The following is a 27,805-nucleotide window of genomic DNA, read 5'->3' as shown; positions in this document are numbered from 1 at the left end:
GAAGCTAATGCAGCACTAACTCTAGCTCCACCTTGACCAAAGTGGGTTCAATTATTTAGTCATGTTGTCTGAACTTCTGTGCTTTTACTGGGCTGAAGTCAGTAGTAGTTAGAGAAAGACTGCAGTATAGTATACCTCCAAAGCACATTTTAAGAGTTGCACAATGTCAGAACTCAAAACATTTCAAACCATCCTGATCAGACAAACTCCAGTATCAGCCTTTCTTAGATCAGTGAGAATCCACTTAACAGAAAGTTAGCTCTTACATGAAGATAAAAATTAAAGCAAAAGCCTAACACTTCTACAGGTCTTCAGATTCTTTCAGATGGGTATGTTGTTGAATGTCTTCATCTCCATTACCTTCTGATATTCTCAGTATGATCTCTGACTGCATCTCCATTTGCACTGAATTTTGTTTCTGTTAAAAAATAAAAATAAAAATAAAAATTGCATTATGTGCATCTACATTCTATGTTATTGCAAATTCTGTCTGAATTTTATTAAAAGTATGATATCTGTTTGATGCACCTGGGATTAGTACTAATGACTTCCTCCATAATAATAACTGTGATACAGAGATCACATTAGTTACCTTCTCTCTCTAAAAGGTGTTCGTAAGCAGATTTACTTCATTGGTATGAACCCTGTCATTTTTTGCTTGTTGCCTTGCAGAATACTGACTAAAAGTTTATGTCAAAATAACAGTCCAGCTTTCAAACATTATATTTATGTTCTGGATAAAACAGCTTATTGCAGCACCATTCTTCCCAATCTTCTTAACTCCTATGGAATGTCCAAAGTCAAAATCTCTGCTATTTCAGGTGTCAGCGATATTAGAGATACTAATCAATTCCATATGTTTTATTCAATTTCTCTTTCCTAGAAGTGTTATCAACAGTCATCTTAGTCACTTATAGTAATTGTCCAGACAATAATTACAGTTATGCTGAGATTTTCCTGTCAAAAGTGTGTGTGGTGTTCTGTAATAGGGAACAGAACTGTCTTCTTCCTCTGTTAGTGATATTTGAATATATTTTTTGTGGTCACTGATTGCTGCAATTTTCGAGTTGCACAGTGAATAAAAATGGACACCTGAATAGTAATGAATGCAGTTCTAGGTTGCGAGGAGATACAGAGTTTATGTATGTTTAATGATAATTTTTTTTTTACATTCCAATAGGCTGTACTCAAAAGCCACAGGAGTAATTATCAGTTACTTACTGGTGAAAAGGGTACCAAAGGATATTTGCATAGAATAGGCAGCAAATATGGCACCTTTAGGTCAAATTCAGTCAGGTATTTTTGGACAGAAATGATAGAAATGATCAAATCTTAGGAACAGAAGATAACTTTAGTACAATTCTGGTGCACTCTTGGGTTTTTCTTTTCTGAGAAGATGACTATAAAGTAAGAGGAGCACAGAACATTCCTGGGAGCCAGCCCAAGGCTTGTAGAATGAACTCCAGGTGAAACTTCAAAACATATGCAATGTTATGATACTTTGATCACAGGTAATATTATGCATATCATTGTAGCAAGAGAAAAAAGACACCGTACCTGGTGGTGAGGCTCATCTTCAGCTAACCAAGTTGTAACTTTATCTGTAGGACCTGGAAAGGGCATGGTTATAACTTCCAGGAATCCATACCTACAAGAGAGTGACAGACACACAGCTCTAGAATATCTGCAGGAAAAAATTATTCAATAATACTTTGCAGTAGATTCATCTGAAACAGATACTGGGTAGCAATTTAAATGAGTAAGAAGCATAGAGAGAAAATATCCACTCAAAATGGAGCACAGTCTGTGGTCTAAGTGAAAGATTCAGTGTGAATGTAACAAATACATCTAAAGTTAGGTGCTCAGGAGCTGCCTAATAGCCTCCAGAGATACTGAGCTTTTTCCATTGACTAGAAAGGCATCTTGAACACTTAAGAGAAGATTGTAGGGGCCAAAAAAAACAACGAGTTAGATGTTTGTATGAGGCAGACATCTTCCATTTCTAAAGCTATTCTACTCCTTTTTGTTTCATCACAGACATTTTGCTCAGTATTTTTCCTAGCTCTTCTTCACCTCACCAGTTTTGACTTGCTAGAGTTTCAAAAGGATCGTGTGGATATGCACCTGCATTTGAATTCCAACAAAAACTAAAGCCTGTGGCATGCTACCATGCTTATAGCTGGAAAAAAATGCTCCTGTTTTCATAAGTAAAAATACTACCTATAAGATATTATAATCAAAGGAAGAAACATAGAGGACAGGGGCAGATGTAGTGTAAGAAATGTATTTTGATTCCTCTACTGAAATCTAGCACAATTCAAGTTGGAAGAGAATGAGGTCTGCACAGAACCATGAAAACATTCTGCGCTATAACAAAGGTTTTATGTTGGTTTTCAGTACTATGTAAATTTACTACAGAATAAATCTACCAGCGGAACTGATCTCTTGAGACCAGAGGCACTCCTTATTATTTGACCAGAATATTGTTTTATGTTTAGATGTAGGTGGTTCTAATTGCTTTCCTTGTGCCAATGGAAGCATTTTATTTATATTTATTTATTTATTTATTATAACTGTATTTTAACAGTTCCATATCCAGAGATCCTTGAGATCTTGTTTGCTGAGATAAAGTGTATAGTAACTTCTTTTAACCTAACGAGGAGCTCTATTTGGTTTTCAATCAATTAATTAATTTACTTTTAACACTGCTTCCATTTTGTATCACACCTTCAAACACTAAGACATCTTGAGTTTTCAGCTTAACCTGATCTATTTTTTTTCCAGTTCAAGTAAGCCTTCTCTGCTATATCTGTAGCTGAGCAGAAAAGATATGGTGTGCAGTCTTTTGGCTGCATTAATTTATGGCGGGTGTAAGGACACTAATGGTACAGCAAAGCAAATTATTTCTGTCAGCCTGACTTTCATTTTTTTACTTATTTCTTGTAAGCTGTCTGAGTTAGACAAAAGGAATGCCCTAGGCAATACCCATGAATTATGAAATGAAGTTGGGCAACATGGGAAATGCAATTCATCTTTGGTGTGATTAGTGTTGGTAGCTCAGAATGTAGAATTCATAAAACCATGGGGCAAAATCACACTGAGAGGAGCAGTCAGGGTAGTGGCAGAGATACAGCTGAGAGCATCTTATGAGACTGGAACTCCAGGGACAGTGATGGAATCTGAGGTGCTCAGCAGCAGTGTATTACTGCACACCTCTGATAAAGCAATAGCTGTTGCTGCATAATTAACTGTTTTTGTAAGCACTAAATCATTTGAAAAGATCTCTCTAACCAAAGTAAAAAAAAAGTATTGTCTGTCAGAGATGTGTATTACCTTCTACATGCACATATCAGCAAACTTCCAAGGAAAATCAGAAGGCCGAACAATGTGAAGCTTAGCAGCGTGCTGTCCACCGTTTTTTCTTAAAAAGAAGAAATGATAATGTTAATAATATGGGAAAGGGTAGTTCATAAATTGATGAATTATATATTAATGACTCATAAATATTTCACCATTCATGAGCTGCTACAGATTTAAAGAATATTTTCACCAAGGTTTTTAGAGGAAATTTGGGCTTCTGACTTCAGCATTGTTCTTTCCTTCTCCTCTTAGCCCTCAGCCTTGCTGCTACCTTGATCCCACACTTTCCTCATCTTCCCCTGCACCAGTGTATTACATTAGCTCCTTTCCCTGGATTTCTGCTCTCCTGTGCTGAGCATGGCCAGCCCTTTCACTGCATACTTCCATCCAGCCTGGATATCAGGCTCTTCTGTCTGTCTTTCGGTTGCTGACACTCTTCCTGCTGCCCAAGCTGCTTCAAGATTACTGCTGTAACAACATCTCATCTCCACACACCACCAGCCCTCTGCTGCTGTCTGCTCATGCCTTCACAGCTGTAACTGTTTTATAGCAAAATGAAAACAAAATCTTTTTGTCAAATGCAAAAAAACAAAAACAAAAACAACCAAACACGTTGTCTTTGAATCAAGAAGCAATGTATTTTTTTCACTTACTTAAAGAAATGCAAGCAAACATTCTGAAATACAAATCTATATTATTCAGAAAATGCTACCATTTTGCACTTTGTATTCCTTCCTCTACAATAACCCAGAAATGTGTTTTGTTTTTTTTCAAATTGTGTTTTTGTTTAATACCTGGCTTTAGAACCATGACTTTGAACTAAGCACTTTGAAGGAAAACAGGAAGCAGCAGCTCTTAAAATGTTAGTAGTCCTAGGTCAGAATGGTTTTATGGCCAATATCAATAAAATTCATAGAACAAAATAGTTTGAAGCCATTTGTGTTTTAAACAAAAACACGAAATTTCAAAAAATTAATGTGAAAACAAAAAAAGCTCTCAAACCTTTATGCTCTACTAAAATACAAAGCTATTATCCATTGACTTTAAGCTGAAAAGAAAGTATTTCCTTCATCTTTCAGGTTGAGTGTTCAGAAAATATGTTCAAAACAACTTCTGGATAATGCAGTAATAATACGTCATTTTGGAGATGATCTGCATCTTTCTGCTGGTAATTCTATATCACATACACACTCAAGACAAGAGGAAGCAGTGTTCTCTGTCTCAGCCAAACCACAAAGAGGTTTGATCCTCTTCCTTTCTTTCTTTGTTTCAGAAAGGTGGAAGACAAAAGGCACATGTTCTTTTAGTTAGGTTATTTTATGCTTTGGGGTTTTGTTTTGAGTGGGCTTTTTTCTTCATTTGCTTGTTTTTCAGATGCAAATGCTTAAACTCAGTCACATGCAACAGTAAATTGAACCAAAACAATTGGCTTCGTCTGCAGAATTCAGAACACCTCTGAATTGCTATTAACTTCAAAGTGATCTATGAATGCTCAGAAGCTCCAAAAATTAGACCAATTATTTCAAGTTTCTATATATGAATAAAGCTGATCAAACATTTCTCTTTTAGCAGAAAGTTTCTATACCAAACAGTTCAGTTTAAACTGTCTTATTTTTCAAGGGCATATGCTAATTCTGGTGGAAAATGAATATGTTTCCCATGAGAAAATTAACAAATTCTTTTCATGTCAAAGGAACATTTCAGAACAAATATTTTAGTTATGTTTTGAATTATGTTATTTCATTTTGATGTATCAGCTTTTTAAAATGGAGAACGAAATGTCTCTGAAAAATGCATTCTTAAAGAAATGGATTTTTTAGATTAATCAAATGTGAAATCAAAAAATAAGAATAAAAAAAAACAAAAACAGGTCAGCTCACTTTGCATCAAGACTTTCAGCAGAAAAACTGACACGTTCTGAAATAAAAATGCCCAATGGAAGTTGTTTTTTGATGTTTTTTTTTTTGTTGTTGTTGTTGCTTTTTGGGTTCTCTTTTTGTTGTTTTTTCCCCCTTTCAATTTACTTCACTCAGTCCTTTAAAATCACTGTGCCTAAAAAATTAGGTATGGGGCTTCCATGAAATTACCATGAATTATACTACTAATGACAGTCTTTAAAAAAAAGTCTAGGCACTATTAAAATACACTTCATAACATCCATTTATTATATATTTTCCCAGTTAAAAACAGCCAAAATAATTTCAGCTGAATACAAAATAAAACAGACAGAAAACTCTAAGTATCAAAGGAGTTGTTTAAAAAGGTTGCCCGAGTCTGTGATCCCTCAGTGTAATATACTCCATAGATTCATATTACAAAAGCCACTGCTCCTCTCCAAATACAGGAAGGAAGAAGGGAAATTGCATGAAATATTACATGAACTTGTGTAGAGTTACATGCTCCAGAGGCAAATCAACTTGCTGCACCAAACACATGCAGATATGACATCTTATAAGCAATGGCAGTCCTGTCTACCATGATCTTTTCTGCAGTACAGAAAACAAGTTGTGATGGTTAACCCCAACAACAGCTGTTGAGGAAGCTGGGAAAGCAGTGGTGTTGAAAACAGTTGAAGGACAGCTGCAGCTGCTGAAAGCAAGGTTTTATAGGCTGGAACTGGGAGGAGTGACTGCCTAGGTCCATTTCCTTCTTCTGATGAGAGGCTGGTAGGGACTGGGTAAATCTACATCTCCCCACAAGGGAAAGCCCTTAAAATTTCCCCTCCCTCCACTGTCTATACTTCAGCTCAAATGTGCCCAACCTAACCTAAGGCACCAGGCTGACCTTTCTGCTGGCCACGCTACTGACCAAGACTCATTTTCTCTTCAGTGAGAAGAAATAAGAATTTCTGACAGACAATTCAAATCTCTGATGGGTGGAAGTGCATCCTCTCTTTCATCACAGTGAGCAGATGGACCTCCTCTCTCCAACCATATCAGAAGTGAAGTGCTTCTGAAATGGAGAGAGTGACTCTAGTCCAACAGAGATGGTAGCTGAGAGGTACCAACAGAACAGCAGTATGTGGTGAGGCATCTGACAGAGTAGGCAGGCAACATTCTGTAAAATCTACAACTGAATTTACATTCAATCCATTGCAAAAATAGTAATGCCTGCCCTTATGTTTCCTGTCTCTTCAGATAAGCACATATCTGAATCTTAATGGATCAGAAAGGCATATTGCAAAATACATAGTCTGTTGCATTAAATATTTATATCATGTTGTTTTATTAATAGTAGTATTAAACATTTTTACATGCCATTGTTCAGGGACAAGTCTGTGCACCACTTTCTCTACCTAAATATTGAGTGTTATACATCCCACTCTACTACTTCCCTTTTACCCAACTTGACATCATGAAGCTACAGTATCTGGAGGCATTTTATTAACCATGGAAAGTACCAGCTTCCCTTGTTAGCATACAAATGTTAAAATCTTGACATAGGAGGTGAAGGAAAAAACATGGCTTTTGTTTAATTTGTACTAACACAAACAGTGGGAGTCAAAGCACATGTACTTGAATTAGAGATTAACAACTTCTCATCTCTGTCAGATGAGAAATATTTCACCAAACCACAGAGTGTCAGGGATTGGAAGGAACCTTGAAAGATCATCTTGTCCAATCCCCCTGCCAGAGCAGGAATGCCTAGATTAATACACGCAGGAATGCATCCAGACAGGTTTTGAATGTCTCCAGAGAAGGAGACTCCACAACCTCTCTGGGCAGCCTGTTCCAGTGTTCTGTTCCCATCACTGTGAAGTTTTGTCTTATATTTATACGGAACCTCCTGTATTCCAGCTTGCACCCATTGCCCCTTGTTCTACCAGTGGACATCACTGAAAAGAGCCAGGATCCATCCTCCTGACACTCACCTATATATTTTTATAAACATTAATGAGGTCACCCCTCAGTCTCCTCCAAGCTAAAGAGACCCAGCTCCCTCAGCCTTTCCTTGTAAGGGAGATGCTCTGCTCCCTTAATTATCTTTGTGGCTTTGTGCTGGACCCTCTCAGGTAGTTCCCTGTCCTTGAACTGAGGGGTCCAGAGCTGGACACAATAGTCCAGATTATATTCGCTTGATACAGTAATAGAAATGTTAGATTTAGTTCCTTATGACTGTGACTTAATGAATATTATGACATTCATGAGCTTCTTGGCTTACAAAACCCAGCTAAAATAATTTATAAATCTGTTCATTGAAGAAAAGGCAGGGAGGTATTGTGTGCCATTTTTTGCCTTATAGAGGCTGTTATGAGAACAGCCCAGTGCTAAACTAAGGACCAAGGAAATACAACCCATTTATTCAAGGACTCTGTTTCCCCACAGCATGTAAAGCTGTGAGACCATGGATCTTTTTGTATGCTGCAGTACAGTGATGCAGCAAAGAGGAGAACAGAAATTAAATATGCTGAGTGATACTAACATATACAGTGACAAGAGTTACAAGTGCTAAATATGTGATAACTTACCATCATAAATAATCACCGGTTCACTCCAATCACTCCAAATCTTGTTTGTTATGCACACCTCTTTCTTGGCCCTCACTTCTGCAGTACATTTTTTTGTTGGCCTAAGAAGTGGATACTCGTATTTCTCTTCAGTGACATCTACAATCTATGAAGATAATTTTCAGGGGTTATTTTTTTTGTGATTTCATTTTGCAGTGAAAGCAGATACAAGTCTAGGAATGTCAAAAACTATTATTTATACCTCAAATCTAGGAGGTAGGAAAAAAAAGATTTTCAGAAAAATTGTTTATATTCAGGCACAATCTGTATTTTTGATAGCACATATTAAAACTTTGAAAATCAAGAAGAGGACGGAACTGATAAGATATAAGGGTGTATCAGCTTTGGTCAAACGGTAAGTATCTGAAAGCACTGATTCCCCTTTAATTTTTTTTCTCGCACCAAGTGTAGGGTGAATACAATAACAAGTTCTAAGGTTTTTGTGTGGGGTAGTGTGTTGCCTTTGGTTTTCAGGTAGAAAGAAACAGTTTTCAGCTGTCTAATGCTGAGGGTTGTCTATTAGTTTACCACATTCAAGCATATTTAATTGTGCTTATAAATCAAAGTATGCCACTTCAAAAGATAAAAAATACACAAGTGTGTTCACAACAGATAGTTCAGACTATCTACAAAAACTGGAGCCAAATTCAGTATCTAGAAGAGTGAATTAGTCAAAACCTACATCATACATATGACATGCCTTTCATACACTTCCACAACTTTTGACCTTTATGCAATGACATGGAATTACTGACTCAGTTTGTGGCGCACTGTAATCCACAGACCTTTCTTCTTCTGCATTTCTGCCTACGCATTAATTCCTCATTTGGATTTTGCACGTTTGACCTATACTTCCTAACAACAGTATTTTCCTTATTGCTCAATTTTGACTTTTTGATTTCAGATGTCATTATTTCAGATTCAAACCCTACTTTCTGTACTATTTTCTAACCCTTCCTGGCTTTCGGGCATCTGTAGACTTTACTCCCTACTTTTAAGCACTTTGTATTACAGTATTATTATCTGCACCCATAAGTACCCATGAAGTTACCTCCTTTGGTATTCATAAGAAAAAAACATAGACTTGCATATTTTGGTCATTATCCTCATAAATGTCTGCCAAGAAATATCTATAACTCTGCTTGTGGATACCCTATTAACAACTAACAACCTCAATCATGCTCCATTCTCCTCCCTCCTATTCCTCCTGTAACATCACTGTGTTTTTTTCCTTACCTTTGTCTCCTCATTTTGTACTCCTTGGCTACATAACAACTCTTTCAATTGTTACTAGCTTCAATGCTGATTCTCCTCAAACTTACTTAAGCTCCCCTCACTTAGCAAATGCCCTCACATGTCTGTTTTGAATTGTTAGTCAACTCTTCCCCCATCTCTCCATCCATCCCACCTGTGAAAAATCACTTCTATGCCCCCAAAGATTTTCCTTTCCTACATTTATATCCTGCAGCTGTGTACAAAACAAAGGAGCAGCTGCGTAGGAGAAGAAAAACAGATGAAGTTTATTCCAGGCCAGTAAAGATGCTGGAGATCAAATCCATGGATGTAACCAGCAAAGGTTTCGAAATGTTAGACTTGTGGTTGGTTAAGAAGATACCTATTTGCAGAGGTGGCCTAGATGGGAACTACCCGTCTTTCTTCTGGAAAAACAAAAATAAAAATGGAGGACTGAGGAGCCTTGACACATCCACAGAGAGACCCAAGTTCTTTTTCCATGTGCTGCAATGGGGGGATATGAGATGTGCCCATGTAACTTTGGCGGCTGTCTATCATCTTTATCACTGCATCTGAACTGATAAAATCTGTTGTAATTTTTGAAGATATTATGTGACCAGTAATGTGTCTACCTTATTGCATAGCTCTTTATTGTTATAATAGAGTAGTCAGGTATGTTAGCAAAGATATAGGTGCTTCAAGGAAAACACAGCTTAAAAGAGATCTTGAATAAAAAAAACCAAAGTCTCAGAAAATTCACATTCAAATATGCATCTGAACTTCTCAGTATCATATGTTCAGTCAAGTTCTTGGCTTTCTACTCTTTGAGAGTATAAATAAGAAGCTGTGTGAAAACATTTCAACTCTTGCTACTCTATAATTTTAAACTGCCAGCTGGTACTGCCACTACATTCCACCATGCTTCACAACCTAAGCTACAACCCTGTTCTATTTTTTATTGTTAAAAGAAGCTGCTGATACACTGTGAAAGATTATTAAATATATATAATATATGCAAATAACAGGAATGATTATTTTAGTTCTGAATGTAGAAATAACAATATTGACATGTAAATTGTAAGCACAGTCCTGCAAGGATTCACATGCATTTCACATGAATTATTCACTGAATAAGACATGAATTAAGTATGAGAGGAAATCTTTGCAAGGCTAAAGCCTGATTACAAATTTCAGGAACAAATTAATATTGCAAACTAAATTAGCAAATATATTTTAGTTTTGAGGAGTACATTGAGAGCTGACAGAGTTATATTTCTATGGCAGAAAACCACATGCTTTAATCAATACTGTCTTTCCACAATTAATTAATTTCCAGCTAAAATGCAGGGTTATGCAGCTACACTTCAAATCAAGCTTTTTTTAAGTTTCTGTCTAGAAAAGAGAATGCTTTAATATATCTACAGGCATTTTTCTAACAAGATGCTTTTACGTGTTATCTCAACATTTATGTGGGACATCAAAAAGGAAGAGATGCTATCCAGGCAAAAAAGATTCAAAATGCTCTGTGCATGATATATTTACATTCAGTTTTAAACAAACAAACGAAACAAACAAAAAATGTAATTTCAAAGAGTCATAGGATTAGGTGGGCAGGGCCCTCTGGGTCTCTCAGGCCAAGACCCTGCTCCAGCAGGGCCACCCAGAGCAAGGTGCCCAGGGCCATGTCCAGAGAGCTGCTGGAGATCCCAAAGAAGAAGACCCCACAGCCTCTGGGCAGCCTGTGCCACTGCTCTATCACTGGAGTGCTCCTGGCATTCAGAGGGTGCTCCTGGCATTCAGAGGGAGCTCCTACATGCCAGTTTGTGTCCAAGGCCTCTTGGCCTGGGCACCACAGAGAAGAATCTGGGATGTGTCCTCTTTGCACACTCCTTTCAGGTATTTATACACATTGATGAGATCTCTCTCAGCCTTCTCATCTCCAGGAGGAAAAGTTCCAGCTCTCTGAGTTGTACCTCGTAAGTAAGGTGCTCCAATCCATCCTTAATCACTATCTTTAATTCACGTAAATGTTTTTCTCTTTTTACTTCTAATGTCTTTTGGTTTGAATCAGTATATGATTTAAAATTTTTTCTTGTTTCAGTAGAATCATCACAGCAAACACTTAGCAAAAGAAATACGTCCTTTAGTTGGAATAACTCTCTTCATCAAACAAAAAGTACAGGTATAATAACATTTAACATCTTTTGCTTCCTTCAGAAAAACTTTGAAAAAAGCTAAGCATATTTATACTAGTAAAAGGGTAAATAAATATGTATATTGTTTCTGTAGAGAAGAAGACAACTTCAATTTCAGATCAAACATGGTAAGCTGAAATCTGCCCAATTGAATGCTTTTTAATAACATATTCTCCTGGTTGAACATTACCTCTCTTAAAAAAAAAAAAAAAGGTTTCTACCATTAATTTTGTTTCTCAGTATTCACAAGCATCTTTTATAAAAGGTCAGAAATCTAAGTGCTGTTAATGTAGTAGTCAAATTAATGAAAAGCATAACAAAGACAAGACAAGACAACAAGACAAAAAAGCCCACTTGAGCACGAGCATAAATCTGAAAAAGTCATAAAAAATGTGTTGTTTTTTTGCTGAGAAAGAAAAGATTTTGGACTACTTATGAAAGAACTTCAGATTTCTTCAAAGTTAGTTTGAATTTTAATTCCTTTAAACACAAGGGATGCCTGTTTTTTATATAAAATCTGCTATGCAGAATAATAAAAAAAAAAAAAAAAGATTACCTTACTGTTTGTTATTTTCACTTGATACTTAAAGCACTTTTTTTCTCCTGACCCAATGGTAGGCGGGGGTTTCCAGTAAATTTTAATACTTCTGTTTTCAAGGGAAACAGAGACGTTGATCGGTGGGTTCAGTTTCTCTGAAAATGAGTACAGAGAGGTTTGTGCACTTTGTGTTGTTTCTCCTATTTATGTGCATCATGCCCTTGAAACAGACAACTGACTATTACGGAGTTGCCACTTGTAAAGTAAACACTCAGTGAATGAGACATTTTCTTTAGAAGTGTCACTCACTGAATGGCATTTATTTCTGCCTCAAAATAAAGGAAAATATTTTTTTTTGGCATTTCCACTGCATCTTATGGGATATCACAAGTCTGCCTATGAGCCCAGTGATATAATTTTGAAAATAATGGAGTGAGAGCTCTCTCTGATGGGATACTGAAGATGTGGCAACTAGTGGCAGGTCTTATTCACATTGCCAGGTTCATTACACATGCCTATAACACCTATTTCTTCTTGCAAATGAATTGAAGAAAACTTGCTATAGAGGGATGTTTTTCATTTGGAACTGTGCAAGCTTAGGAGATGAAAAATGGACATGGACCTCTTGGAATGTGTCCAGAGGAGGACCACAAAAATGATCCAAGGGACAGAACACTTCCTTTATAAGGACAGGCTGAGAGAACGGGGGCTGTTCAGCCTGGAGAAAAGAAGGTTCCAGGGGGACCTGAGTATATCTTTCATTCTTTCATTATCTAAAGAGGGTCTATAAGAAACTAGAGGACAGACTTTTTAGCAGTCTGTGTTGTGGCAGGGCAAGGAGAAATGGTTTCAAACTAAAAGAGGAAAAAATAGTGCTAAATATAAGGAAGAAGTTTTTATAGTAACTGTGGTGAGGCAATGGCACAGGTTGCCAAGAGAGATGGTACATGTCCCCATTCCGGGGGACATTCAAAATTAGACTGGGCAGGGCTCTGAGCACCCTGATGTAGCCATAGATTTCCCCGTTCATTACAGGAGGGTTAGACTGGGTGACATTTAAGGGTCCCTTCCAACTCAAACAATTCTACCACTACCTCCACTGTGTTCCCATCATGAAGTGGCCACTGTGCAGTGGCCATGCGTTTTTTTTTTTCAGAGAGGGGAGGTAAACTGTTTTGGAACCAAGGGACATTTTTGTTCAAAGGGTTTTAGCATTTGGTGTGTATATGCACGTCCACAGCCACTTTCTTGCATGGAATCTGCTGAGGTGCTGATCTGGGTACAGGTGTGATCAGGGTGTTCAAGCAGCAAGAGCCCTTCCCAGCTGATGTTGCACTGCCACAAAGGGATGAACTACAGTTGCAGTTCTCTAATCAGCCCTGCCAGCAGAGACATGTTCATCACAAAGCTGTGGGACTGGGCTGTTTGCACGGCTGAACTGTGGTGCTGTGTGTTTTCCTGCGGCTGTGGCTACATGGCCCTGTCATTCTCTGCAGGAAAGTATGTCGTGCTGAGGTTCCCTTTTGGGCTTTTATTTTTCCTCTCCCATCTAGAGGAATCTCATCTTGGAGCAATGAGAGGACTCCACAAAATCAACAAAAGCATCTATACCAATCTTAAGCCTTGTAAAGTTGTTGTGTTCTGCCTGCTCCCAAATCTGACCCTACTGGCAGTGACCAGAGCTCATCTTATGGCTCAAAGTGCACCAGAAGCCATGAAAGGTGAGGAAGATAAGCAACATCTTCTTTGTGTTCAGCCTCCAAAGTGATAAGGACATACTTTTCACCTCTGAGACATTTTCCCCAGAGGAGATCATCCTGTTGTGAGTTCGCTGAGGTTTGGACAGGATGATCTTAGATGTCTTTTCCAACCTTAAACACTTTATGATTCAGACAGCTGCCCTGTAAGCTGAAGGTAAGTTTGCTACATGTCATGAAACTTTTGCAACGTATTTTAAGAGTAAGATGGGTTCCTGCTTGGCACTGGGACAGGAGGGGAAGCTGCTGGCTTAACCAGCAGTGAGCTCCTCCAGGTTGGCTATGGAACACCTGGCACAGTGTTTTCTTGAAGATAATTTATTTTGCTAAAACAGAACATACTGCTTTTAACTATGTCTGACTGCAGTGTAAACACTAAGGTAAAGCCAATAATTCTAATGTATGAAAACACAGTAAATCAAATCTAGCTCAGAAGTGATTTTCATTCATTTGACTGAGTTTTTGCTTTCAGTTGAGTTACCCTGATTCCTGTGTTACATGTCTGAAATATGATCAATACATTCATAATTTGAAATGTATTTGAGTCTACAATCTGTGCTAAAGCTCGGGAGAATTTCTTACTAATGTGATTAATTCGAGCATCACAGAGAAGTTAGGAAAAATAAATGTATCTTATCACTCGACTGTAGTTAAAAATCACTGTCAAAATATTTTTAACTAAAAATGGCTTCATAAATAAATAGAGATGTTTTTAATGTTTCATAACACTCATATTCTCAAATACAGTTATTAATGATGGATGTGTGTTTATAATCCACGTTAACTTGTTTTCCTCAGGACAGTAAGAGAAAGAAATGACAGCAAAGAGAAAAACTAGAGGAAAGAATTGCATAATGCTTTTCAAATTACATGGAATTAAATCTTTAAAACATTTTCTCACAATATTCTATTATTTTCTAAAAGGCAATTATAGTTAAATAATGATATTACTTCAAAGAATAAAACTAAAGGCCTTTGAGTCACAATCTCTTTTTGCTTTTTATCTTTGTGTAAAATTCCCAGAGATATAAATATATAGCAAGTTGGAAATAATAATCTGACTTTGTCACACTTCTCTGTTTCCTTGATTTCAGGTCAGTGAAATAACCAATAAATGAGTTTTTCATAATAGGCAGTAATAGACAATACTTACCTATTTTTTGAGGTGTAAAACCTTTATAATAAGACAGTCTTCTTGAATTATTTCTCAGATCTACTACAGATATGTTTAAAATTATTTTTCTTAGTGGTTTGAAAGATATATCTTTCATGTGGCATCCAATATTTTTATTCCTTGCATTTTTTATATATTGCTGGCATTCAAAATCTTTTTCTGTGTGTCTGTGGGAAAATAATATGACTCTTTCAGATCAAGGTACAGTAGATCTTGGACAAGGTATGACAGATTTAGTATTTTAAAACAAACAAACAATAGTTTCATACTAATTTACTAATTTTGTGCAAGATCCTTACCTGTATGAAAAAAAATACTGGACATCTGCAGGATCTTCTGCTTTAATATGCCAGGTGCAATTTAAAAAAGAAATATTATATATAATGCATGAAAGATTCTGGATATATACTGCAACAAAGAAAGGAGAAAAAAAAAAAAAAGAAAGTGTGACGTTTATGTTACATAGATTTTCTAGGAACACAATGGATACCTTTAAAACCTGTCCTGTATCCTTATTTCTAGAGGGGGCGGATAAGTACTGGGTGAGAACAAACGGACTTTTGGGGCAACAATAACTGAGAAGCACTTCTGGCACTACAACAAAAAACCTTAATAACACAGTTAAAGAGAAAAAAAATGTCTGGAATACTAGCTGAAGAACTCTACTGTCCTAAGATTTCCTGAAACCAGGTAATACAAAAGGCAATCTTCAACAGAGTTAGGAGTTAGGGAAGATGGAGACTTGGAATAATGTTCTGATATCTCACTCAGCTGAGCTGAATCTGAACATGTCTTAAATAATTACCAATACTCCAAGATGCCTAATATCATTCTCTTAAATGAATATATTTTTTTAAAGGCATAAGATAATAATTAGCTTTTAGAAACTGTATGTCTCCAAGAAAGACAGAACATTACCAGGAATTCTTATGTGTCTTAATGACATGCAGTAAATAGCTGACCTGGAGGAGACCTGTAAGTATATTCTGTCCAGCTGCTCTCCTTAATTAGGTCTTCTGTTTCTTTCATAAAAATCTGTGTTTTAACTTTAGCTTTAAAACCAGTATGTAGCTCAAGACGTATTCTTTTTTTCTTTTCCTGTAGTCTTTCCTAAAATGAGGAAGAAGGAATTAAAACAGACAGTAGTAACAACTGAAAGACAAATTACACAACTTCATCCATCAAATGAAGTAATGTATGATTTCACTTTAAACTACATGTAACCAACTTACTTTCCTTTCCTGAGATGTATCAAAAAACGTGTAACTCAGAATATACTTCACAGTGTACTTCTGTGTCTCTTCTTTTGTTAGGTTGTTGTTCCAGTACAGAATAACTTGTGACTCTTTCTTGGTAACCTGCAGATCATTCCTTAGCCGTAGTTCATCTGCAGTTAGAATGACATTACAGAGAGGAAAAGTGATCCCCCACTATATACACAAAGGATTTGTCTCCCAGTAAGGCCTACACACTCATCAGCTCCCCCTGGGAGTTCTGTTCTCACATAGAATAGGTGTTTACATTCAATAATACAAGTGACTTTAATAATGAGATTCATGTTTACCCATCTACATCTGAAATGTCAGGTAATTCCCTTTTATCTGCCTTGGGCAATTTTCCTATTGGTTGTAGAAAGAGACTTGACAAAAAGATCTGATCAGACAACTGGGATGACTAGCATGGGATGAAACATTATTTAATTTTTTACTTACCCACTACATCTGGTTGTCTCCTTGCCAAACCAGTGGAAAATAGTGTCTTATGTTGGAAAAAGCTTAACACCAGCACAACAGGAACATATGAAACATGTGTCATATCAAATGCTTAGGGTCACAGATTTGTAGAAACTGAGAATTTAGTTCCAAGTTTGGCTCACTTAGAACATGATGGTTTCATTTTTCATCTGTGAAATAACATGAAACAGTCACTTAACCACTGAAGTGATGTCAGAAGTCTAGGAAGTAAACATGAAATGACACATGGTTAATGAGTCTTGTTGTTCAGTGTCTTATGTTACCAGGGTGTTTGTATTTAAACCTGTACTTGGGCTGTGTACCATAAAGAGGATATTTATCACTTTGATCTGGCTTTAAATTGGGATGTTGCACTGATTGTACAGTAAGATCGCATAAATTACAATATCGATAGTGCCTGATGGCAGACAGTTTGAGTGGGAATTGCCTGACGTAACTTTGGATAGATACAAAATCAGAAGCTCTATTTGTGTGAGTGACCTAGTCTCTAACAGCAGCAGGCCAACTGTCACTTTGGGGTTGTAATTCAGATTACCTGTTCCAAGTAACTGCAAGTATCTGAGGAGAGGAGAGATTAATCATGACATTTGTGAGTATCGGGAAGATTGTACCACCTTTGCTAACTTTGGGATGCAGAAAGCGAACAGATTGTGCACTGGTTAAAGTTGGTTTTAGAAAGATATATAAATTGCTCAGACACATGCACATGCACATATAGGTGCATTTATAATGCTATTTTGGTACAATGCAGCAAGAGGTCATTTAATGAATTGTATTGTTCTTGGGCTCTCACTTTTGTTTACACTCTATCCCACAATAAAGCAATTGAAAGTATTCCTAGGAACATTTATGTACTTTACCTAAGTCTGTAGAAAGAAAAAAAAAAATGGGGTGAAAAACATAAAAAAGTTAAATATGAAATATTTGTAGCTGTTAGTACCATGACATTTGCGGAAAATTTAAGTGAAAAGACTTAAAATAGGAAAAGGAACAAAATAAATCTTAAAGAAGGAAATGTTGTCAGTGTTAGGAACAAAAATAGAAATAATCTGTGAGGCAATATAACTGACTGAATTCAGAGGGACAGAGGAAACAGTGGTAGAAAAGGAAGGTTTCCAAGACTGCATAATATTTTTACAGGCAACCACCAGTTTGAGTAAAAAAAGAGCATTTCAGGAAAAAGCACTGCTGTTTCCCAGAGGCAACTTGCTCCTAGGAGTACCTTTTGTACAACAGTGAAGGCAATCCTCCACTCAGAGCGTAATGAACTCTGGCAATCTATTGCCATGTGAGGTGTCACGGAAGACAATATCAGCAGGCTGAGAACAGGGCAAAGTAAACTTGTGAACAGCAGGTATGTGGAAAGGGACTGATAAGTTTGATGGGAAGATAAGCTCTAACATCTCTAATTCAGCAACTGTGGGTGCAGAAGTTGGCCACAATTGTGGATTATATCCAAATGATACCCCCTATTGCCATTGCTGCAGACCAATAGCAGAAGTGCTGCTGCGGCTGAGATGACCCCACAGGTCATGTCTTATGTTAACACACATTCAATGTATCATACAATGGCTTAGGTTTCAGGGGACCTTAAAGATCATCAAGCTCCAACCCCCTGCCATTGACAGGGTTTCCAACCAGCAGATCAAGCTGCCAAGGATCTCAACCAATTTGGCCATGAATACCTCCAGAGATGATGTATCCACAACCTCTCTGGGCAACCTGTTCCAGTGCTTCACATCTCTCTGAGCAAAAAATTTCTTCCTGAAATTTTTTCATCCAACATCCAACCTAAATTTCCCCTTTCTTATTTCAAAACCATTCCTCCTTGTTCCATCACTATCCAACTGTGTAAGAAGTTGGTCCTCCTGGTTTATAAACTATCCTCGTGTACTGGAAGGCCACAATGAGGTCTCATGGGAGCCTTCTCTAGGCTAAACAAGCCCAGTTCCCTCAACCTTTCTTCATCTCTTCATGAGGTGCATCATCTCTTCATGGCCCTCCTCCAGACCTCCTTCAACAGGTCCATATCCTTCCTTTACTTGTGGCTCCCAGGTTTGGACACAGTACTCCAGATAGAGCCTCACAAGGGCAGAATGGAGGGGTGCTGGCTGCCCTTCTTTTGATGCAGCCCAGGATACTGTTGGCCTTTTGGGCTGGAAACACACACTACTGGCTCATGTCCAGCTTTGTATCCACCAGGCTTCCCAAGTTCTTCTCCACAGGGCTGCTTTCAATGAGTTCTTTCCCCAGTCTGTTTTCATATCTGGGACTGCCTCAAACCAAGTGCAACACCTTGCAGTTGGCCTTTTTAAACCTCCATATGTTCTTTTGTGCCCACTTTATTAGCATATCCAGATCCCTCTGGACAGCATTCCTCCCTTCTATTGTGTCAATTGCACCACTCAGTTTACTGTCATCAGCAAACCTGCTGAGGATGCACTCTATCCTGCTATCTATATTGTTGATTAAGATGTTGAAGAGCGTTCGTCCCAAGACAAATCCCTGGGGACACCACTTGTGACCGCCCCCTACTTGGACATAGTGCCATTGACCACAATCTTATAGCTGTGACCATCCAATCAATTATTTGTCTACCTAATAGTCCAGGCTTCAAAATATGTCTCCAATTTAGAGATAAGGATGAGGTGCGGGATCATGTCAAAGGTTGTGCACAAGTCCAAGTAGATGATGTTCTTTGTCCATCGATACCATCACTCCATCACTGAAGGCCATCAGATTGATCTGGCACGTTAATCTACGCTTGGTAAAGCCATACTAGCTGTCTCATATCACCTCCACATCTCACATGTGGAGAATCAGCTCCATGGTACCTTTCCCAGGTACACAGGTGAGGCTCACAGGTCTGAGTTCCTCAGGTCTTTAGTTCTCCCTTCTTTGAATATTAAATTAATATTTCCTTTTTTCCACTCACCAGAAACTTTGCCTGACAGACACAATTTTTCAAATATGATGGAGAGCAGCTTGGCAACCAGGCCAGTCAGTTCCTTCATGACCCTGGGATGCATGTTGTATGGCTCCATGGACTTGTATGAATGCATTCTCATGAAACAGTCAGTGAATCAGTCCCCAGAATACAGCAAAGGGAAAACACTAAAGGTGATCAAAGGGGAATGAAAAGACATCCATATGTAAAAGGCTTTTAGAAACACTACTTGTCAAAGCAAGCATACTTTCATTAATGTCCATTCAGATGAGCAGGGTCACAGAACATTTTTTCTCAAACATGAGCAAAGAGTGTTGTTTTAATTACCAACAGCTTTATGTTGGCTTATGGTGCCAAAATTCAGTTCATGAGATGCATAATAATAATATTCACAGCCTGACTTTTTGTGTTTTAAAGGCCAACTCCGGAAAAATAAATTCTAGTCAAATATAATAGCAGACAGTTCAGCTATTTTAATGGGATAAAAACTATGTGAACAATGTAAATTATATAAAAAATAACCAAAAATCAACAGTCAGATTGTTTTCCAAAACAATTTGTCAAAAAATCACACAACAAACCTCTTCTATTATCATAGAATCACAGGGTTGGAAAGGACCTGCAAGATCATCTAGTCCAGCTGTCCTCCCATCACCATTACTACCACAAGCCACTAAACCATATCTCATAGCTCCTCATCCAGACATCTCTTGAACCCTGCCAGGGATAGTGACTCCACCACGTCCCTGGGCAGCCATTCCAGTGTCTGACCACTCTCTGAGAGGAAAAGTGTTTCCTTATGTCTAACCTAAACCTCCCCTAATGCAACTTGTGTCCATTTCCTCGAGCCCTGTTTGTTGGCTGGGAGATTAAAGTATTCTTAATAATTTTAAAAGTACTATTCTTATAATTAGCACCTTTTGTTCTTATTGTCATTTGCTTAACTCCTTGCTTTTATTCTTGGATTCCAGGTATAACCAATGCCAGATGGTTGCTGCCCAGCAACATCTTTGTTCTGCAATAGTGGGTTGCTAGAGTTATGTACAGGGGAAGTAACGCATGGCAATCTGCCTGCCTCGCACCAGAACAGCTGTGAGACTGCAGGGAATATGCAAAACACACCTGGTGAATCTGGGAAGTAGATAGTTAGGGCAAGAAAATGAAAGTAGCAAAACATGTCTGAGCAAAACTTAGACAAGCTGATATGAATGTGTGAAAAAATAATTGTTTAATTTTAAAAGTTCAAGAGAATGAAGATTTCCCTGAAGCACAGATGGTTGCACTGGCTATACGTATAAAGAAAGACATTTTTGAAACGTTCATGAGTCTGATTATTTGACTACTTCTAAATAGAAAAGATAAAATCTAAGAATATATTTTTTTATATTTTCTTTGAAAGAAATTGTTAAATCATTCAGAAAGGCCATCTCAGGTGTTCCTGAAAAATACACTGTGTATAATTTAGAGGAAAAATTCAATCATTAAGCAATAAAACTTTCATTCTTAAGCTGAAATGCAAATCTAAAAGCAGCACGAGAACTGGTTGAATCATGAAGAAATATCTAAAATTAACACATAATTTAAGGCTACAGATTCATATCTTCTGAAGCCCCCATATGTATAGTACATAACACTGGTATTGACTAAGGAATAATGAAATAAAAAACATAGGTCAAATAAATACATTTTAAGTGTATATAGTTAAAATAGCAGACTATTCACCTTTGTTTTTCCAAGCCTTACCTTCTTTTTAATCCATGTTAATTGCATGCAGCATTACTTGGGCTGAGAAGCTGTAGAGATAAACATGGGAGAATGTCTCAAAGACTATAGCGAGAAATGATTCAGGAGACTTCCCTTTTTCTCGAGATACCATCTCAGGAAAGCCCACTGCTGCTGTCATTTCCTCCCATGGAACAAAAACACACCATGAACATCAACTGGAACATTAGTCAGATTCTTCAGAACACCTTGAAAAGCGACACACCTTAATGAGTAACCTTAATGAGAAAGATTTCCAAACATTTTACATAGTGCAGTGAGTTTTTATCTTTTAAGAAAAATATTTCATATTTCTGAATAAATTAAACTATGTAGTGCAAGTGGTAGATATGAAATCAAAATCCAAGGAAGATCATACCCTCCTTGCCACTGTTCTGGTTTTCTGGTGATTAATATACATGCTTCAAAGTGCAACAAATCAAAGTAGATTTATTACTTAGTGATAACTGCAATGACAGAATACTAAATGGAGAAATCTCATGGAGGTAAAAGAACAAACAACTCCTACCCCTTGAACAGGCATTGTTATCTGTTTTACTCCCAGAAGCTTTGCCCAACTTGACATCTAATTCATGGATTTATTATTAATGTATCATTTTATTTGTACAAGCTGATGTTTTGTATTCTAGTTTTCCCCTTAAGATGAGTTTGATGGGAGAATTTTGAATAATTCACTCCTGTCTTTCTAGGAATATGGCTTGGAACTCACATGCCTCTTTGTTCCAGTTAAAAGTAATTTGTTGAACATTTAAAACTTTCCAGGTTTTGGTGCACAGACTTGAAATGTATCTAATGTGTCAAGAATGTATTATTAACTGCCTTTTTAAAATTCACTGAATTGGACAAGCTCTTTATCTTCTCAAAAGCCTCATTTAACATGCAGTGCCACAAACAGTTGAACAAATCAAATAGATTTTTCCTGCTGTATGCTATCTATATGCTGCTATGCTCCACTCCAGAGCATAGAAACTGGCTCTTCTACTTCAGTTTTCCTCATCTTTAGCTACCAGGCACAGTAGACAGGTGATAACAGAGTAAGGATTCCATTCCTCCCCGGCTTTAATTGCAAAATGTCTTCCATTTAGTCCCATGCAGAGGTTATAAAAGGAAAATATGGAAATGTTTTTTGTTCTTTATCATCCATATTAAAAATACAGAAGTTAAAATAAAATTAATACAAGCAAACAAAAAGAAATGACTTACAAAAGCTCAATAAAGTGTTCCTGATTCTTAAGGATTCTGAAGCCTCCAAAACTGCTGCTTTGTACCTTGGTTATGTACAATATATCTCATTCTTTTAATAATATGGGTGCTGTTTATTTCTGCTGTGATTAATGTGACTACTTTATGCCCGTATTTCTCTGATTCGTAGATTCCATAATTTAATCTTGGGTTTAGATTAGAAAATAATGCATTTAGGTTCACATGTAAATTTATTTTTAACACCAGACAATATAGTTATACAACATAAAGCCAAAAGAACGTTTTTACCTCTTACTGCTCCCTTGTTTTGGTGTTTATCAGACCTAAGCTTAAAAGTGAGTGTATACAAGAAGTATTGCCTCTCTAGCAATGGCTTAGACAAGGGGAGGTGTTTCTTAACAACTTCAACTAAGTTTATAGGTGCACTCCACTTAAATGAGAAGAATGTGACTTTAAGTCTCAAATCCAGTGGTATAAGTAGCAAACCTGGCCACAGGCTCAGTACTTTGTTTTTAATATATTAAAAACTTATTTTCATATGCCTCCTGCTTAGTAGCAAACTATTTTATCTGGTTTAAATATTGTTTGTAGACTGAATTGATGAATGCATGTTAGCAATTGCAGCATATTTCTTCCTACATTAATAAAACCCTACCAATGTTGACTTCAGAGAAAATCCACTCACTACCAAGAAGTATGTTATTTGGAGTTTTCTTATAATTTAAAGTAATTAAAGATGAAATTGAAGAAAAGTATATTGTGAAGATTTTCCTTTTTTTAATGCCCACAGACATTTTTAACCTTATTCAGAAAAGTACAAATGATAGGAGTTCAACACTTCTTTCTATCATTAGTAGATTCTTACACCAAGCTACACAGAGGTTCTTCATTGGAACTGCATGTAGATTTGTGTTTATAAAAACAGCATGTTTTATACGTAAAAGTATCCATAAAAGCAAAGCAGTTAGCATTACTTCACCCAGAGTTAGCTGCCTGTGAAAAGGAATTGCTGATAAATTTCCAGAAAGCCAATAATCTATGCAAAATTCAGTAACGAGCAATCACTTGTTTTGTGGTCATCCAAGGATCATGCTAAAACATAGTTCCACTGAAGTCTCATGCATGTGACTACATGACATGGATTTTCCCTTCTCTCGTTCCCCTGAATTGTTTTGTGTTGAGTTAGAGCAACTCATGCTTGTAACTATGTGCCGGTGGCATTTGAGTTGCTCTTTAAATCCACCTCTGTTTACATCAACAGAGGAAGAGAAAAACTCATTTTTTGGTATTTCAAAGATACAAGCCATCCATACTGCAGGGGAATAATGAGGCAAAATGAAAGGGCATCAGTAACATTAAGGGAGTGACCTGAAATCATGTGTTCTTGTTATCAGAAAGAAATTCTGGTATCACAGTTTTCTACTGCAGTGACTGATCAACCACCATTTGGATCTTTTAATTCTGTTTTGAAGCTGAACTCAACATTTCTGTTTCACAAAATAGGTGTGGTAGCTGTCCACGTGACCTTCTACTCTGAACCTACAGTCTCAATACGTAACATTTATTTTCTTATGGATAACTTCACTAGTGCTTTTCAAAGTGGATAGATGCACATGTATCTATAGCAAAACAAGGTTAGCCAGAGGAAGTCATTTCTTTGAGAGATATTCTCTTCTTTCCAAAAATTGCCAACTACAGCGAATGGCTATCATTGCTACATTGCTACAGCAATGTCTGTTGACCAGACAAGTTAACTTTGGAATGCTTTTGTTTATCTGTTTTTCTAAATCTCTAAAAGTTCATATAAATTACAGTCAAAACCTAAATGTAAAGGTTTATCAGAGACCAATGTGCAAGTTTGGAGAACAATCTAAGATAAGATGACTGCACTGAGGAGGGAATGAGCCCTTTAAAATAGCGCAATATTGTACAAACATGCCTGTTCTTAGCTAATTACAAAGAATCAATGGAAGATTTGAATTAGAAGACAGTGCTGATAGCACTGACAGTATCGTCATTATAGATGCATTAGAATAAATTGGACCCACTTTGTACCTATAATAGAATATTCACAGCCTAGCATGGGGACAGAGAAGGGAGAGAAAGACAGGGGGAAAAAAACAAAAACAGAGCTCCCATCTTTTCTGAGTGAGAATTGAGGCTTTTTTCCCTTTCAGGTTTGGCTGCATAAAAGTCACTAATACTCTTGTCTTTGTATCACCTGCACACGTGCATTGTCTTTGTTAGCTGGCCAAAGAGAGTCATGGGGTAGCACAAAATTACTCCTGATTGAAGACTGGTTTCTGAGTTGAAGCAATTAGTTGCAGGACACAGGAGTCTTTACAAAATCTTCAGGAATTCAAATAGGAAGCAGTTTTTGACAACAATTTGCAAATCAAGTGAAGCTTTGCAGGAGACCATCTGAAGTATTAAAACTTGAAGTCTAAAGATATTATAACAACAAGGATTGTTTCTGAACATCTGAAGCATTTTCTACATTCTGACTGGGGAGAAACATAGAATGAACCATGGCAAAGAACATTCTTAAACTTATTGTGTAAAGAAGTGTGGAGAATATTAAGAGTGCTTCATTATTAAAGGAATGAAATAAAATGTTCTTTATCTAGAATCTTCTTTTTTTTCTAAATCTGACAGTTTTTAAAAGGTTTGTCTCTACGGGGGAGGTGGGGGAGGGATTGCATATGTAGTAATTGTAAGGATTTGAAATTCAATGATAATTAACAGTGATCTGGACAAATCCAAGTATGCTTCACCTGATAGACTGCATGAGTTTAGCCTAAGGTGAGATGAGTCTCTATCTTATTTGATTCCACATGTTGACAGCAGTTAAAGTATATATAGTATATAGGATGTTAATATATCATAGTATCATCATAGTATCATAGTCTCGTGCGGGCTGGAAGGGACCTTAGAGATCATCGAGTCCAACCCCTGGGATTCGAGCCTCTGTGTAGCAGAGCGGCACTTCTACCACTTGCGCCACAGGGGGGATTTGAACCCAGGGCCTCCAGTGTTGCAATGTGGCATTCCTACCACTGCGCCACCGGGGCACACTAGATATATTTGCACATATAGCGCATAAATAGTACAAATTCTGTTGTAAGTGCTTGAATATCTGTTCAGAAATTGTTATAGAAATTAGTAATCACTTGCCTATATAAGGAATATGTAACATATTCTCAAGAATCTAGGAATTTTCTCCAGTTTCCTTGAAAGCTGAGTAACAGTAATGAAAAATAGCTTACCTCAGCAGTCTTTCTTCCTATAAATGTTCAAGGTATATATCTACTGTTTTCACACTGAAAGTTATCTGTTTCAAGCCGTAGTCTCACCACAGTTACTGCGATTCGTCACTGACCTGATCATCATCCCAGAGAGAAACTGTATGGGCAATCAGACATCAGATTCTGATCAGTATTTTGAAGTTTTCTATGCAGTCCAGAACATTTAAGCAACAATCATCATTTCTGGAAAGACTTTCTCATCCTCATGGTACTCCTTCCCCACCAAACCCTACCTGCCCAAGTTTAAAACAGTAGCTACAGATCTTTTATCACTCACTTGAAAGAAAACTGGCTTGTTGCCAAGAAAGCTGATGATATGAAATTCACCAACCCAGCAATTGCAAGCAGATAAATTGTTTTTTGGTGAAACAGATTTGCTAATAGTCAACTTCTCTGCAACTGTACAGACTGATAAAATCACTGGCACTGACTTCACCTAGGCAGATTTTTAGAAACTAATTCCATATTATAGAAAGATAGGTTCCAGGATCACCTGTTCATACTATAATATACCGTTCAATATTGATATTCTGCTTCATTAAACTCTTATCTCTTTATTAATCTCCTGGAGCTAAATCAACAAAAAAAAAATTCCTCTAAATTCTTGTGGAACTTCAGTCTCACTTGAGTGAGAATATAAGAGGAGAAACCACACTGAAAGTCATCAAGCTGCATTCATCAGTCACAACACTCCAGATGCTTTGAAGCAACCGAGCATAGATCTGGATTAACCATTGCATGTGCTCTTTGAAGCAATTCTGTTCTCAATCAAAAGAATGACCTATGGGCACTGACATTTGCAACAAGTTAATATATATGTATATATATATACATAAACTTCATGCGTTAGACATTCAACAAAGCAGGTTTATTCTAAATTTTTGAAGAGTCTGGAAGAAGAGCCTTCTAAAATCTACACATTTACTTTGAAAGCAATTGTGATTTGTTTAGGTGTTCATTTTGCTGTTTTATTTTTTGTTTTGAGTAAGGGGCAGAAAAGTCTGCAGGTTCACATTAGACAATACTTGCATACTTTATTTCCCAGATTAAATCTTAAAGTTTTTTACTCAGGTGTCACTGGATACAAAATACATAAATAAGGTGTCAAGAAAAAGTTAGGTTAAAATCTGTTAGAGGAAGGCTGCTCTAGCACAGTTCTGACTTCCTCAGCAGAGGAGGAGAAGAAAGCTTTGGCTTCCAGGAAGAGAGGAATGATCCTTGCATGAAGTTTGGAAAAGTAATGTTAGCCCTTACCTTTAGCAGATCTTCACAGCTGTTGCAGTCCACACACAATTCACTCTTTCAGTCTTACAATGAGGACACACATGCTTCTGATGGAGAAGATAAAAATGTACAGCATTCTACAGTGCTATTTGCAAGCTTTGGTAATTCCCCATTTAGCATGTTGGAGATTCCCAATGAAACATGATTATCCTTCTACTTCTACATATTTGGTAAGGCTGTAGCTTCCACTATTACATAATTGTAGAATCATTGCCTCACAGAATCATAGAATGGGTTGAGGCTGGAAGGGACTAGCACTGCCTGTACATGTCCCTCTTTTCCCTCAGTTAGACCAGCAGGTCCTTGCTCCGTTAATTTCCCACCTCTGCAGCTTGATTTCTTCTTCTGGGAGATGGGAGCTTCTGTGCTCTCAGGAGGGTGTCCTTAAGAGCTGACAGCTTTGCTCCATTCCTGTTTCTGAGTACATTCTCCCAGGTAGAGCTCATCCAGTATTTCCTTACTTCTAAACCCCTTCCTGCACTCAGTTCAGTGTTACTTTCCCTCTCATTATAGATTCATTTGTTCACTTCTCTTTGTGTGACCAGATAACCTAACTGTTAAAAAAGAATCAGATCTCTGCACAGAACTGGACACTACTTCCTTTTACAGCTCTTTCTATTGCACTTGATCATACAAGCAGTACCAACTCTCTTGACTCAAGAAAACTTAGATGAGTAAGGGATGCCTTCACTCTTAAACAACTTCCTGCTTTCAGCTGAGTCATATTCATTCATCATTTCCATTTTGCTTTATCTGACACAAGTAC

The 27,805-nt window shown here is 37.3% G+C and overlaps 1 protein-coding gene across 2 annotated transcripts; it reads right to left on the bottom strand.

Moving 5' to 3' along the window:
* Window positions 1–207: 207 nt before the first annotated feature.
* On the bottom strand, window positions 208–27,805 carry LOC107306181 (interleukin-5 receptor subunit alpha-like). Of its 2 annotated transcripts, XM_015849097.2 has the most exons (13): window positions 27,010–27,805; window positions 25,717–25,852; window positions 21,209–21,258; window positions 16,477–16,667; window positions 15,997–16,151; window positions 15,727–15,874; window positions 15,064–15,172; window positions 14,744–14,931; window positions 11,852–11,988; window positions 7,829–7,973; window positions 3,334–3,421; window positions 1,558–1,648; window positions 208–418 (listed from the first exon to the last, which is right to left on the bottom strand). In XM_015849097.2, exons 4-13 carry the CDS (start codon window positions 16,577–16,579, stop codon window positions 302–304), a joined length of 1,281 nt encoding a protein of 426 aa, XP_015704583.1. In that variant the 5' UTR covers window positions 16,580–16,667; window positions 21,209–21,258; window positions 25,717–25,852; window positions 27,010–27,805; the 3' UTR covers window positions 208–301. The 2 variants fall into 2 exon arrangements, with proteins under 2 accessions (XP_015704583.1, XP_015704591.1); XM_015849105.2 differs by lacking the exons at window positions 25,717–25,852; window positions 27,010–27,805 and having other exon boundaries at window positions 21,209–21,287.

The sequence above is a fragment of the Coturnix japonica genome, chromosome 1 (assembly GCF_001577835.2).
Source record: "Coturnix japonica isolate 7356 chromosome 1, Coturnix japonica 2.1, whole genome shotgun sequence".
In the NCBI taxonomy this organism is placed as follows: Eukaryota; Metazoa; Chordata; class Aves; order Galliformes; family Phasianidae; genus Coturnix; species Coturnix japonica.
Note: the sequence above shows the minus strand (reverse complement) of the source record. Positions and strands in the feature narration are given on the sequence as shown.